The following is a 16385-nucleotide window of genomic DNA, read 5'->3' on the forward strand; positions in this document are numbered from 1 at the left end:
AATTACACAAAAAATTTTGCCTAATGTTTATTGCTTTCGATTGTCACTAATTCAGTTTTTTACATTTCTCTTCCTACTTACATTCGTAAATGTTGGATATTTTATGCATCTTTTTCTTTTAATTTTTGATTTGCTTTTGTATTTTGTATTTATATAGTGATTACTGCTAGATAATATAAGTCTCCTAAGCATTTGTCTGCTTAACTTGGGCTTATATAAATTAATTTTTATTGCTGTTGTTGTCAACTTTATGTCTATGTGGTATTTTGAGAAATGTGTTAAGCCCATCATTATAATTTGATACAAGTTGATAGCTTTTAGTGAGCTTTTTAAATAAAATGTAAGATTTTATCTTAAAAAAAAAAAAAAAAAAAAAAAAATTACAATTTCGGTGCATTCGGTGCAGAATTCCCCTTCCTTCCATTAAAAATCACGCAAAGTTCTCTTCCCTGATGTGCTTTTTTGCGCGATCTTCACATCGTATGCATTAGTCGAAATTTAATTTACAAAAACTGAGTATTAGAACAGCTCTGGAAGCTTTGATTGATTCTTTAGTTGTATGGCAACTTCGGCCCATGAAGACCATTTGGATAGAAAACTTGAGAATAAATCAAAAATAAACGAAAGAATATGGGAAACCCTAAGCGCATGACTATCGATATTATCTCTAAAGGAAAACTTGGAAAATTAATAAATAAAATTATGAAATGTTGTTATCAAAAGTATGAGAGTTGAGCGAGTGAAATTGGCTTTAAAAATATTTAAAGTTTGCTGATTTATTTCGGGTTTCATTGCTCACAAATCGTTATATACGCAGTGAAAAAGTCTTATTCCTAGCAGTCATTAACTATAAACATTTTATAATATCAATTCAATGAAGTAATTTTGATTTGGCATTTGGTATATTCATCAAATATTTAAATGTGTTCCCATAGTTAACGTGCTAGATTTTGATTAAATGTTAAATATCGCACACCAGCACACACACGCACGCATCCGGACACTCCTCGATGTAATTTACATTTCCTCTTAGTTCACATTCTTTTTTAATTAGCTAATTAACATTGTTTGCAGTTCACTTAAATATGGATATTGCGTACGTATGTATGTATGCATCCACATCTACATCTATATGTAGTAAGTGTGTATGTAGGAATAATGTTTGATTATATTGTGTTGGCGAACAGGTGTGTAAGTAATTTTCTCATTCAAATAAAACCGTTTATTTGCGAAATGCTTCATTGTTTTTGTCCGTTTCGGCTTTTCGGCGTTGTTCATAATAATAATATTTAAAAATGTTTGCCACGAGCAAATTTGCTGCCGCTTTTTAGCTTTAAACACAATTGGAAAGCGTTTAAACCAACAAGGGCGAATGATCGAAAGTCTTTTGGGAGAAGGTGAGAATTAATTTCACACACTTTTGTGCGTCGCTTAATTGCAAGTGATTGCATAATGGTTTTTGTTTGCCAGTGCAATGCTTATTGAATAAAATATAAATTCTGTCGGAAAGTGCTCGCGATAACGGGTTTGTGGACGGTGTTCGGCCTTTTTTGCATGCGAACGTCGGCGTTGTTTGACGATTGATTTCCGCAAAAAAAGCTTTTGTCTGATTAAAATTTGCCAACGCAAGCGCCAGCTGCTGCCGCGCCTGGTGCTAATTCAGGTGCACATTTACTAATTAATTGGGCATCGGAGGCAAAAAACGTATATCTATGATATGGGCATATGTTGCACGGCGGCAAAGGGAAGCTCAACGGCCGCTCTCGCGGATTAATGTGCAACTGGAAAAAGCATTGTAAATTGCATTAATAATTATTGCGCTTAATGATTAAATGTTGCCAAAGCATGTGAGTATACCGACTATTTTATGAAAAAGTAATTTGATCCAAATGTGCTTTAATTCCGATAAAGCCCGCGGGCGAACACGAAGAGATTCCTACTTTAAAATATCATTTAATGGTTATAAATGTTTGTTAATTTTTTTTTAAATTATTTTTGGTTTGTTATTTCACAATTAAAATATAATTTAAAGATATTGATTTCTTACAAGGGCTGGAGGGTCATGAATTACTTTAGAGAAAAATAGGCGCACGTCTAATCGATCCGTATTATGTTCCCAGCTCCTTCGAAGAACTGAATAGGAAGAACTAGAAGTATAACTTTTAGCAAATAAAATGGAGGGTGGTTGAGCCAGGATTCTCTATTTCTTTTCTTACACCTATGGTGTTGTTTTGATGCATACATACATACGAAGTTCTGTGATAAGTGCTCTATATGAATTCTGCTCGGATTCCTCAAACAACACTTTCCCCACCTCAGTTGGTGGTCGGTGGGTGCGAGAGTTTTCCCTAAACGTGTGTGTGTTCGTGTATGTCGGTGCCTTTGGGTGTTGTTACTGTTGTTGTTATTGTAGTCAGCGCTGTGCTTGTGCTGTTGACCGTGGCCGCGGTTACTGTTGTCGCTGTTGCAGTTGTTGCAGTTGTTGCTGCTGTTGTCATTTTATTGCTTTTGTGCCACTTCTTGACATAGGCCAACGGTATTTCGATCTGTATCTGTTGCGGTTCGTCATCGTCGTCATCACCGATGCCTACGTCAGCCCTGCCCTGCATATCGCCGCCATTGAAATCATGCCCAGCGCCAGGTTTGATCTCGAGCAAACGCTTGCCGATATACGACGGCAGTGGGAGTGGCGCCAACTGATGCATGCCACTGCCGGCAGCGCGTACTGGCGTCGAGTCAGTCAATTGCACGGACTGTTGGGTTGGCAGCAATTGCATTGAGGTGGATCGCTGCGGCGGTGTGCGCGTCACCGACAACAGCGAGTCATCCCGGCTGTATTATAAGCTGTCGACCAGTTGACTGGTACGCCTCGGTGGCTGGCTTGCGCTCAAGTAGTTCTCGGAGTAGACGCTTTTGGCGCGTGTGTCATAGCGCAGGCTGGAGCGTCGTATGTCGATGTCGAGCGGCAGACCGCGATCCCGCCACCAGTTGCAGAACAGGCATTGCAGGGTGTTGCGGAACGCCTCTCGAAACTCTCGGTTGAAGTAAGCGTATATGAGCGGGTTGAGCGTTGAATTGAAGTAGCCGATCCAGAATAGTATGGCGACTACAATGTCCGGCGCGGTTAAGTCGCATAGACTGGTGATGGTGTACCTGGAATGACGGGGAGAGTGGTAGAGTTTATTTTTGGCTTGCGCTAGTTGTGAGCAGTGTAACGGTAAATATAGTTTGAAAAAATTTCATTTCCATTTTTTGACAACAAAATTTTTTCAAGCAAACAAAAATATCGTCTTGTACAGAAAATCCTTTTAACAACTCTTTCGTTGACTCATTCTACTTGTTCCGGAATGTTAATAATGTTACAGAAAGTTAACTTTTTCTTTCTTCCTCCAGTGCACACGCTTTTAGCCAAAAGTGAAATTTGATACATTTCTAATTCAGTGAAATAGAAAGAAAGTTGCGAGTTTGAGAAGAATGCTCCGCTGACGCTTTACTCTTTTGCCACCAGCTTCCTTCGCATTTTCTGCCTTCCTTCGCTTCCTCTACGCAAACTGCAACAGGAAAGTAGTGCTTTTGATCGGTTTAAAAATGGCCAGCGGCCTTTTCGCTTCTTAGCGCCGTTTAAATAATTCAAAGTAAGTCGAGTGGAAGTTTTCTCGAATTCATTTAAAACAGCTGAAGTTGTTGTTGCAGAGTATTTTAATTACTGGAATGATGTTAGGCATAGAAGTGAGCACTGAAGTCTTCCCAAAGAGAGTAACTATCAAAGGAAATGAGTTTATAAAGATGACATAGCAAGTCTAATGGGATTATGAAAAACAAGCTCTATATGCACGAAGAGTATTTTTAGAGGAAATTCGTACAAAGAAAATTGTTCCAGTAGAAGAAAGCGTAGAGAAAGCGCGATGTGAAAAGAGGAAAATCGTACAACTTGGCTTAAATTGCGACAATCGAGCCTCCCATTGAACTAAGTGTCTCTGGGACTGCCTTTACTTTAGTATGAGTATTTGGAAAGTATGTGCTCGTGTATTCATACTGAGAGTCAGTCAATATGAAACTGATTTATTGTCTGAATATTATGTTGCTGCTTTGATTAATTCGCGTATTTTTGTCAAAAAACCCGTTTTGAGTTAGCAGGTGTGTAAGACACAATTAATGAGCTGTAAAATGGTATTATAAATTGTTATTGTTGTTGTTAAACTTGTTATTGGTATATTGCGATGGGTGAAAAGTTTCAGCCGAATTATGAGTGCGATTCGAGTCTTTTTCAATTACGATTCGCCCGCAAATGTACATAAGTAAGTACGTGATACGTGCCGTATTCAAAAAGAACGGATTAAAGGTAGTTGGAATTAACGCCACACACACTTACCAAAGGAAGAATGGCAGCCAACAGACGATGAACGTGCCCATAATGATGCCCAAAGTTCTCGCAGCCTTGTGTTCTCGTTTCATTTTGATTAAATGTTTGTCCTTTGTCGGTGTGTGGTCCTGCTCCACTTCGTGCAGCGTCAAAGTCTTCGACGAGCCGGAGCCGCTGAGCGCCTCACCTGGGGCAATCAAAGCAAACCGGTTAACATGGAAAAGAAAGCGAAACAAAATGGAACAAAAGATAAGCTTAAATTTAAATATTCGCGGCAGCTTAACAATGCAAGTACAATAAGTAGTTACGCCAAAACTTCCGATTCGCGATAATTTCGAACAAATTTTGGCATTTGGCGATTGGTCATCGAAGAGGAGGGAAATAGCAAACGAGCGGTTTGCCTGGAAGCTACACATAATTATGATGGCCAAAGGGGAAACCAGAAGCCACCCATTGGGAAGCGCCGTAGCCTCCCTTTATTTGTTTCGCTTGCCGTTAGCCATCGAGTTGTTTGTTTGTAGACTGTTAAGCCGTTACAAAATAAGGTGTTCGGAAAAAATGTTTGTAAACGCTAAGCGTTGAAGGTGCGCCTTACATGGCGAATATACGCCGTGCAGTACGGAGTATATGCTGCCGGCGTACTCCGTGTAGCTAACTGCTGGCCATATTTATCGCATACTGCTTGTAATATATCTTCGAAATATTTTGAGCCTGAAAAAGTTTGCCCATTAAATGTTGGCAGCGCACAAATGCGGCTCATATCGTGTAAGAAAATCACCTGGACATTAGCTAAAGAAAAACTCGCAGCAATGCTGCCTTGTGTTTACAAGCACACACGCCTGCTTGCACTCACTTAAAGAGTTATGAGGAGTACGGAAAACATTGGGTTTACTTTAGATGTGAGCATTTGATTGTGTTTGCAACTTGTAAGGCCGTACAGCTTCCACACAGCTTCGAAAATGTTTGGCATGAGGCAAATTTGAGTAGAAGTTTTGGTTTTCAGTCTTGCTGGAGGGAGCAAAAGGGACATTGACATACCTGTATTGTTGCTTACTCCCACGCTGGCGCGCGCATCCTCTGAGTGTCGGTGCATCAACATCGCGTTGCCTTGCCGCGCCATCATTTGCTTTTCCTGACGGTTGGCTTCGCGGAATATCGCCAAGTACGTGAAAATCATGATCGTGCATGGAATCCAGAAGGAGATCGAGCTCGAGATGACGCAGTACGGCTTATTGACGATGAACTCACAGCGATCGGGATGTCGTTTCACGTAGTTCTTGTGCTCTTCGGTCGTGTACCAACCGATGAATATGGGCAGGAAAGAGAGCAAAGCCGGCGAGACCCACGTGTTTATCAGCATGATGGTCACAACGCGTTTCGTCATATTGATCGGGTACTTGAGCGGCTTTACAATCGCATAGTATCTGCAGATGACAAATTGTAAAATAGAGATACAAGTAGGAAGAGTCAGTGAAATCACACAAAGAATGTTAATATAATCTCAGAGCAAAAAATACTAAAAATTTCRCATTCCATAGTTCCTTGCAAGAAGAAGAAGTGAGTGAAACTCACTTACGGTTGTAGCTTTATAATTAAATGGCCACAAAGTTGTTTGACATTTTCATTCAAGTTAAAGTGGTTAGTTGTATATTTATGCTAGCTTAACTGCCTCATGTTGAGTAAAGCATTTAAAGATTTGTTTTATGAGTATCTGATTTGTTGAACTTCTTGACTGAATGTAATGTTATGTATGTTTATATGTGTGTGCTAAATCGAAAGAAAAAAGACTTGAACATGAAAGTCATATTTTTCGTTGTCTTGTATCCTATGACGCATGTTGCAAGTGCGGCAGTTGTGCTGTCTTATGAATTGGCGTACTCCATTTCATTCCACTTACATCCATTTCGCTTGTGTACACATGCATGTGCAAGCGTATGTGTGTGTCAACATATGTGAGCACTTCAATTCGGTTAAGAAAATGATCTTCTTATTTACTTACTCCTCTTCCCCTATTTCGCCGCACTTTGGATGCGAATAGCTACAGCCCTGGCTCCGTACGAATGAGAGACATACTTTCACACACTTCAATGCCAATTCTGGTAGATATTTGACAAATATGCTAATAATAAATTCCGTGCTTTTTGACATATGTCTGAATGAAATTGAATTTTGATGAATGGGTGAATTTGGCGCGGATTTTTGATTGACATATGACAGCTGCTTGGACCCACTCCTGAATTGCGGTCAATTGTTTTCGGTTGTCAGTCTTTAGGCTACATCCATGACTTCGGGAAAGTCTTACTTTGGAAATATAGAGAACTTTAGTTTTGAAATAAATACAAATTGGTTAAAAAGGAAATTGCGCTAAATGGAAAAGACCATTGCGACAGAATTTCAGTGGGAAACAAATGATTATTTCACCCCTGTCCGCTCACTCCATCAAAATTAGCTAATTTGTGAATGTGAACAAATGGAATTTATCAGAACAAACCAAGTAGGTATTTTCTTTTTGATTTGGCAGACGTATTTTTGGCAAAAAATTTCAAGATTGCGCTGGTGGCTATGTTGAATCTGTAGTAATTGTTATTACGCTTCAATTTCATATCGAAGAAGTTTACTAATAAGCTTTATGTAGAAACAATCACCCCTATTTTGCGTACCCTGATGTTCTTGTGAATGAGAATTCTGACCATGCATAATCCAGCCTTTCGTAAGGTCAGCAGTCATTGTCACACTCACCTGTCCACCGATATGCAACACAGATGCAAAATGCTAGCGGTTGAGAAGTACACGTCCAAGCTGTTCCACAGATCGCAGACAAATATTCCGAAATTCCAACTGAAAAAGAAAAATATGGAAATTATAAATGTACACTTAACTTACACTTAAAAAGTTGAGGTTTCTTTAGTTTCAAACGAAAATACATTTGAATTTTAATTATGTGTTTATCTTTGTTGCATTCCAATTTGAAATAATTTTTTTTTTTTACATTTCCAAAGAATTGTAGCGATTAGGCTCAGATCATAACAAAACCATTATCTCAGCAATAAGCCACATTTGCTCCCAAGATGACTAGATGTTGACTATTACCAACTTTTAAATTTATTAGTGTAGAATGGAATTACATACAAAATACAAACTAAAATGTCATCACAAAATGATAATTAGTGGATGAGTAGAGTACCGATAAAAAATTAATTACTGGCGTTTTCCTCGAGGTTACGTATACGCAGTGTATATCGAATAAAATGAATTATTGCACGAAGTTTGTAACATCCAGAAGAAACAAAATCAAGTTCTTGCAAAGAATCTTTTGTATGTGTGAAGGGTATTATAACTTCGATGCAACCGAAACTAACGATTAATTTTTTTCAATATGCGTAAAAAACCAAATTATTTTAAAACTTAAATAACTTATTAATAAAATGTTTCTTCCTCCTTAAAGCTGCTAGTTGGAGGGCTTTGTTCTGGTGCTTCTATTGTAGGATATGCTTTCAAAATGGATTACACTCAACCTGAAATAACATTTGACTGATTGAATCACCACTACAAAATCAGTCCCTCTACATTCCATTCACAAAAAAAAAAAAGAATTAATATTGTTTATTTCAGTTCTATTACTATAGTTCGATATGTTCAATTGGTGACTACAACTGATCTTCCTTCACTTTTTGCTTGGTTTTAGTCTACGCCTTTTTCTTCGTGTACCTTGTCCCTTCTATTTTCTTTTCATTTCCACTTCCTACGATCACGCAATCACATTTGCCACTTCACACATCCCGTTAGTTGGAATCACTTCGCCAATTCCAGTTTCGGGTATTTTTTTCTAAAATTTTGGCTAAGAAATATTTTTATGACTATATTCATTATGTCACTGCAATTTCAACCCCACTTGCAGCTGAAAGTGATAGTTTTATATTCTCACGCTTTTGGAGAATTCCCAACAATGTCATAATCATTTAATTTGCCAAAGTTCTCAAGCACGGCAAAGCCCGCGCTGAATTTTGTGCACGGCGCGTCTCACAACCAGCGTGTCCTTCCTGTGGCTGCCCCCTTCTTCCCCATTGCACATATTACCCCCTCAATTTGCATTCTTATACTCGATGGAGTCAGACCAGCATGTACGTACAACTCATTATCTGCGATCTATAGCACTGTTTCCGCGAAATGAACGAGAATCGCATGAAAGTCAAAAAACAAAGCAAACAAAAAGTGGCGATAAACCAAATTGTACGAGCGAAAAGTTTAAGGACTGTTTGGAAAAAAGTTGGCGCAGTCTGAAATGCAAAAGCAACCGGAGGAATTGGGTCGCTGCAAACGGTGCCAAAGAACGCACACATACGTTGTCTTACTTAAAGGTGTGTGTGCGTGCACGTATGTGCATCCGAACTACTACCAAAGGCTCGATTGCAAGAACACGTTCCGACATTTTCGTTTTTAGTGCCCGCGCATTCATCACCTGGCGACAAGCAGGTGCTGATTACTTGAACGTATATAAAGCTTGAGGAAATAGAAAGGCGAACGCGGGCAAATAACATTCTCCTAACGTAGACAATGGCATTTAACGCGATTTGATGCACAAGACACTTCACAGTATGTGTGAGCCAAGTGTGCTGTGTTCAGGTACGATCTTGTGGGGGTCTCGGTAATGGCATATGAAGTCTAGCAAAAATTTCTTTGACTGCTGTCAGCGACGTGCCAATGCTTTGATAATAAATTTGCCTGGCAAGGAGGCAATGTGTGTATCTATGACACATCGCAAGAAGTTAGTGTTGATTTAAGTCAGTTTTAATTGGGTCGCAGGTTGTAATATCACCAGTGCTGATAACGTTGCTCAGCCTGTGCGCCTATGTTTTTAACAGACTTATGTGACTGGTCGGGCTGTCAGCCGAGGCCAAAATGTGTGCCAAATTTTAGGCTTATCGGCGGATTTATCGTCAGCTAAGTTTATAAACACCTGTATTATTTCATGCGATAATGTGTAAGCGAGTAACTGTGGTCGCCTATCGGTGATAACTGGAATTGTGAGAAATGTGTTTCTAACAGTCAATAAATTTCTGAGTATTTAGTAGGTATATCACGGTTCTAAATTTCCTGAATATCAGACACGGGAAGCACGAGATCTGTAAACAACAAAAAGTTTGTAGTTCACAGGAGCATTTAAAATCAAATAAACAACCAGAAAACCCGTAAACTTCGATTGCACCGAAGCTATAATGTTGGACTATTGGGATTGTCAGGGATTCATGTCGCTTAGTGATGTTAAAAGAAAACATATTTGCCTTGAAACACTGGACTAAACAATTCCAAACCGAAAGCAGCGACACAGTGCTTCTAATGGTGAATTGGTGTCCTTGTATCACAACTTAAAGCTCGTTTGTCACATATTCACGAGCAGGTTTCCTTTTGGTGGGTGTGTTGGTAGTCGTGTGTCACTGTTGGTATGTTTTAAAGGACCTTCGCTTGCGCTTGCATAGCTGTGTGGGATGGGGGGGAAATTGTATAGGAAGTACTTGCAGCTGTTTGCAATTTGAATTTTTAATTTCGCAGCGCCAACCCGACGACTTTGCGTCGCGAGCGCATGTGTTGGGATTGCTCTGAGATGTTGTGCAAAGTGTTGTCTGAAAGCGTTGAGAATCTGCGATAAAAGTTATGAATGCAACATGAAAGTTTCGTAAACACGGCGGGCTGCGGTGCAAATGAGTGTTCTGCCTAAGCATACAGGGGCACAGTTACCAAGGTTGCCAACGGAGTTTTGAGATGCTAGATCCGTATCAGTACGGAAGTTTCTCTCGTTTTCAAAATTACTTGCAATTGAAGAAAATAATTTTAATAAAAAAACGTTGCTTTTGAAATATGTTCAGAGTTAAGTAATCGCTTTTCTGAGACACCTGCAAGGATCCGAAAAACTGAAACATGTGGCAAGCCTGTTGGCCTACTTTGGCGCTAACTGTACTTAAGTACACACACAAATAAGCAAGCGGTGCGGCAATTAAATATTATATGTAATTAAACTTTTCTCAAATATTATTTGGATTTTAAAACTTTGTTGATTGCGGCAATTCCACTGCGCTAAGCCAAATTACACGTAAGCTAATTTAAGTAGCAGCTAAGTTAGATTAGGACATGGAAAGTTAGAGAATTTGAAGACACACATTTACTTTTCGAAATCCACGTGTGCTTCATTATAAACGGAATCAAAATTTTACTTCTCGCAAGTTGGAGAAAAACTTTCTGGTGCCAGTATTTAATTATGCTAATTATAAGTCTGCAGAACAGATTGAATTGATACAGACTATGTTCAGAGGACGAAAACTGAAACTTCAGGGAGCATTTGCACAAAAAAAAAAAAAATTCAACTTCAGAAATAACGGACGCCTTACTTATATATCTATACTTCATCACCACAGAAAACTGAAATGGAGGTTGGTATTTCCATATCATCCGCTATATTCACCTCACTAGTGCACTTAAAAATATCAGAATAACTGTCTATTAATTCCAGTTAGCATTCTCAACTCTTGAGTGTTTCACAAGAAAAGTCCTAGATAAAACTTAGGGTTTTTCCTCTATTGCCGCATCTACTTATATTAAGATGCAATTTTTTATTTCTTGTAGACTATGAGTCAGCAAAATCTTAAACTTTAGTACGAAACGAAGTTTTTTCTTGTACATTTCCGCACCCGGGTAGATGGCATAGAGCCGCGAAATGAAGCAGAAATGAAAAGAAGGATTCAAGATGGATTTATATATCTGTTATAGCTCTTTCGTTAGTCATTCAGTTTTTGTACACTTTAATTTTAAAAGAAAAATAAACGAGATTTCAGAGGTCACTGCTGTGGCAACATAAAATCTGAGCCGACAATTGCCACTCATACTTTCAACCCGCACTTCTTGTAATTGTTATTCTTACTTACCGCCCAGTTACTTGAACGCTGAAGTTGAACGTCATAGCCATCATAGCCACCATTATGTCGGCCATAGCCAGCGACACGACGAAGTAATTTGTTATAATTCTGCAAAGACAAGGCAAGGGTAAATAAATAATAAATCCATAAAGCGTATTCAGTAAACAAATAAATATATACTTGATATCAGTTCATAGTATTTTCCTGAGGACCGTTTGAGGTTCTCAGTAAGTCGCGCTTTAATAGACGGTTTAATATTTAAAACAAACGTATAAAATGTGGGAGAGGGAAAATTAAGAAAGAATTCTGATGGATGTAGCTTGAAGTGCGTTGTTAATGAGCTCAGAAACGCATGCCGTCACGCACTTCGCTATCTTCACAAGAGAGAGTAGATCATATCATCAACTACCCAACAAGCGGCTCAAGCGGTACCCTATTCCCTACAATATTCTTATTCTCGGAATCCAGTCATATTTTCCCACAATGTTAAAAGTCTTGTGATGCTGAAGTTTTATGCTACATTCTAACTTTTATATCTTAAATATAATGTATTGCATAAGAGGGAAAAATCCAGTAAAGACTAATAAAAGTGTTTAATTGCTAAAGCTTCTCATGAAAACTTTTTCATTTAAAGTGCGGAATTATTAAAACGCGTAAGAGACACATTTCATCTTGAAAATCTTTATAAAATTTCCATAAACTTGATCCCGCGTGCCAAGTCTCTTTGATCACAAACAATGGCCGATCTGCAGATAGTGTATTGTTGTTGTTATTTGTTGGCATTTTCCGGACATGGAAAATGAAATATTAATATTTATTTATTTTTTCGCTACTGATTAATTTTTAGCAAATTTTTTATAAGTATACAAATGCGCACACACGTTGAACGACACGACGACGACGTTGCCTTGAATGTTTCACCAGATTTGAAAAACGATTTGCTGCTGGCACTCGACGTTTCGTGAATTTGGCAAAATTTGAATTTTAAGAATTTCAATTGGTTATTTTTAGCTGTTAGAATCGTGTGCTGAAATGTGTGAATATTGTAATAATAATTACTGTATATCTATGCATGCTGTAATAGCAGTTATGCCATGTCACTGTAGTAGAAATTATGGACTCTTAACAAAACAATATGAAATAGGTTCAGAAATATGAAGAAAATTAATATTGCTTTGCATAAAGCTGAGGCAAATTTTTTTAGCTGCTTAATTATCTTTGTAAGTAAGTTGTACACGTATTACAGTCAATACCCGAATGTGTGTGTATATAAAATTCAACATGAGAACCTGCACAGCTGAACAGTACTGCGGGGGAATTATGCGAGTTGTTGAATGAGTTTCGCTGAAGGAAAGGATGCTCCTTTGAAACCATGTTTCATTGTTCTGAGTTCATTTAAAGAGCCAAAACCCTGAAAGCTTCACCACCAACAAATTATTGCAATATAAAATGTTAGTCCTATACATAACGGAAGTAATACAGAGTTCGATACCAGTGTAGCAAATAGGCGAAAATTCAGAAAAAATGTACGGTGCACACTTGTCTTCCACATACTCGTCATGCCAATGATTTATGTAATTCATAAGAGCAGAGGTGTGGCAAAGATGAAAGCAAATACAGGTACAAAGCAAGCAAACGCATTGCAAGAAAGTAATAAATGAATTGATGAAAGAGAACCGAAGCTGAGACAAGAAACCGCCACCACCCACGAAATCTAATCGGCTACATTAATTATCCTTTACGACGCGTTCGGCAAGCCGTAAACAGCTAGCTCATTTTCCGTTTTGCTATTCTTTGTTTCGGCCTTCTGGCTGCATCCAATACCAATATTTACTTCAGCCGCTGAATTTTCTTTCCTAAATGGAATTTGGCCTTTGAATTTGCCTGCGCTCGTTCCATTCCATCGCTTAAATCCTGTGTGTGTTTCGGAGACAGCACACATAAAATAAGCCTCCGACCCGCCGCACCCATGGCGAATCAGCCACTTAGCCATCGAAGCGCGCTTAAGGCGTTGCCTGACTACCGCTGCAGCTTTAATAAGCGAAATTGTGAGCGTTGCTGAGAGATGCTGAAAAGTTTCATTCTGAGATGGCAAGTGTCTTTGAGGTCTTTAGTATCAATGTGGAAGTGTGTAAGCGTTATTTTGCTTTGTTAATTAACGCTAATGTGACGCGCTTGTCGACGAATTAAATTTCGGTCCGAAAATAGGCAACTGCATCTTTGAAAGGCGATCCCAACTAATTACTCAATAAAGATTTTCAATAAATGGCGGCCTTGATGAATACTCACGCAAGAAAATGTGCAAATAATTATTTTAATTTCTATCTCATCTCCTGTCTGATTGCTAGTAAAGGACGGATATAGAAATTTGGCATTATTCAATGTTTTGCGCTTTAGCAATCGGCTAATGAACTTATGAGGTCATTGCATTAAAATGGCTAACCAAAGCTAGCTATAGCGATTTGGTTAACTCCCTATCCAAGTTACTTATTGTATTTTTTGATGGAAAACTTTACGCAAGACCTGTTACTATTGCTGTCCCACATTCTCTAATGCAATTTCATTTAATTTAGTCAAAGGCTTGCGCTTCGTGTTGAAAATGAAACAAACAGACACATTAGATATTTACTTACCTTAATTTTCTAACTCGCATCACAGAAATAATGACAAGAAGGTTTCCGAAAATGGCCGCAATTATGATGAAGAGCATTAGCGACGCCTTGAACACCAAGTACACAACATCGAACCATTCGCTGCTATTCGCGACATCGTTGATGCCCTCCACACCATCGGCGCCAGAGTCGTCCAGCAGCGTGAAATTGCTCGGCGTCATGGTGACGCCTGCTGAGCCCAGCAACGTGGAAGTGGCGTTGGAGTCCAGCTGTGAGAGCATGCCGCTATCCAGCACGGCCTGCGCCTGGGGCGTCTGGTGCTTGGCAGCGGCGCTAAGTTGCGTTTGAGGCTGTGTTGAGGCAGCGGCTGCAACTGCAACGCTGGTGTGGAGGAGAGCGGTCGCAAAGGCCGTGCTCAGGTTGAAGCCGAGGCTAGCGGCGCGAGCACGCGGCAACGTTGTTGTCATGTTATGGGCCTCAGCTGTTGTTGGTGTTGTCGCTATAGTTGCGCGCCGCTGACAGTGAAGTCTTCGTTGGTGCATGGTGGCTGCACTAGTGGCCGCTGCAGCTGATGGTGTTGCTGGTGTTGTTGCCGCCGGGGCAGATGATAATCGCGGCGGCGGTGGTGTTGTGGTTGCTGTGCATGACACTGCGGTCCTTGTGGCAAGTTGCGGCACTGCCGCACGCATTGTCGTTGCAGGTATTGTTGCTGTGGTTATTCTTGTTGTTATTGCTGCCATTGCCGCCGTTGTTGTTGGAGGCGCAGTCGTTGGCGTTGGGAAGTCGGCATAATTTGCCAATTTGCTCGTTGCAATTCGTGTTGTTGTTGTGGCATTAGATGCCACACGATTTCTGTTGCACTGTTCAAGTTCACTGCACAAATTTCGTCTTTTTCGACGCGTTGCGAATGCGTTGTTAGTTCTTTTCACTGTTTGACTGATTGCGGTTTGGTTGGATGTTGTTGTTACAGTTAATGGAAGCATTGTTGGAGTATTGGTAGACATGTTGTTTCACGCTTTTCGCACAAATATTTCGACTTGTTTTTTCTTTCAAATATCTATTGCACTTTATTCACTATTTATGAACAAACCACATCTTTCCTTCATTTAATTTAATTTTACTTCATTTTTATTAAATCAGTGCGAAGCGATTGAAGCGCGTTGAGGGCTTTGCTTTTTTAATTAATTTGCAATTTACTAGAATTCCACTACAATATATTTTCTGAAATGGTATTAATTGTGTGTCTTTTTTTTTAATACAATAATTTACTGTTATCACTTGTGCCGTTCGATTGTCGCCGACGAGCTACCGCAGAAGAAAGAACAAATGTTCGCTGATGGAACGCGCGGTTCGCTTTCTACGCCCCGAACTGTACTGCAGGCAGCATGGTGGAAAGTGGTCTGTCGACCGTCCACCGTCGGCCGTCGGCCTGTCCTGGTCGTTGTGTCACACGTCACCAGCGCTGCCAGTCGTGCCGACGCGCCCTCACCGCCATCGCAGTCCATCCACCATCAACAACACCAACGCCAGAAATCTTTGGCTTTTTGTTGTCGTTTTTGTTATTTATGTGATTTGTGCTTGTTCTTGTTGTTGTATAGTGTTGTTGATAAACTGTTGTTTGTAGTTGTCACCGTCACCGTCACCTTCACCGCGAACGTGGCTAGGTTGCGGCTAGGCGAGGCGCTGGATGTTGTCGGCCCTGTTGTGTTATTGTTGTTGTTGCTAATTGTTGTTTTCTTTCTTATGCTATGATGATTTGCGGTGTATTTTTTGTTTTTGTTTTTGTTTTTATTTTGTATTTTTGTTTTTTTTTGTTGCTTTTAATGATCACTGTCTCTTGGCCACTACTTGATTGCTCTTAATATTTTAATTTTATTGTTGTGCTTTGTTTCTTGGTTTTGTTGTAGTCGTTTTCGTGTTATATGTGAATGAATGTGGCGTTTTACTGAAATTGAAAATTTGTTTTGTCTTTTTCGCATTTGTCTTGTCCTCTTTTCTTGCATTTGCCGAAGCGGTTTGTCTTTTCTGATTTTCTTTTTCAAATGTGCATAAATAAATAAAAAATATACGTTCGTACATTAAGCATTTCCTAGTTTTTGGTTTTGTTATAAAAATTGTAAATTGTATATCAATGTTGCACTTCTGCAGGCTTCTTTCGGCGTATGTTGTCTAGCAACAACAGTGCTCTTCTACACCTTTCTTGCGAAAGCAGAAGCAGCAAATCCATACTTTTTGGACTTTCAGAGAAAGACTGCTTTCACATCTTTAAGGGCAAGATATTTCGGTATCTGAATGGACGATCATGTGGCCTAATTTATAAGATGCCTTTCGAATACCCGAAATATCTGCTGAGAGGTCCATCAGTTGAAATCAGTATGCTGTCCAGAAGAGGATATGAAAGTGGTGGCGGATGGATACCTTCATTTCGATAAGATTAGTCTAGAAAAGTGTGGACGTGCTCACCCACAAATCATTTGGTGTACCGTTATAGATGTACATCAG

The 16385-nt window shown here is 39.4% G+C and overlaps 1 protein-coding gene across 1 annotated transcript; it reads right to left on the reverse strand.

Moving 5' to 3' along the window:
* Positions 1–880: 880 nt before the first annotated feature.
* On the reverse strand, positions 881–15880 carry LOC108978748 (octopamine receptor beta-2R). The gene is made up of 6 exons (XM_018949183.1): positions 13905–15880; positions 11281–11379; positions 7103–7201; positions 5402–5787; positions 4373–4550; positions 881–3153 (listed from the first exon to the last, which is right to left on the reverse strand). The coding sequence occupies exons 1-6, from the start codon at positions 14885–14887 to the stop codon at positions 2838–2840; spliced, it is 2061 nt and encodes a 686-aa protein (XP_018804728.1). The 5' UTR covers positions 14888–15880; the 3' UTR covers positions 881–2837.
* Between the last annotated feature and the right edge of the window lie 505 nt (positions 15881–16385).

This window comes from Bactrocera latifrons, unplaced genomic scaffold (genome assembly GCF_001853355.1).
Source record: "Bactrocera latifrons isolate USDA-ARS-PBARC rearing strain unplaced genomic scaffold, ASM185335v1 scaffold_126, whole genome shotgun sequence".
In the NCBI taxonomy this organism is placed as follows: Eukaryota; Metazoa; Arthropoda; class Insecta; order Diptera; family Tephritidae; genus Bactrocera; species Bactrocera latifrons.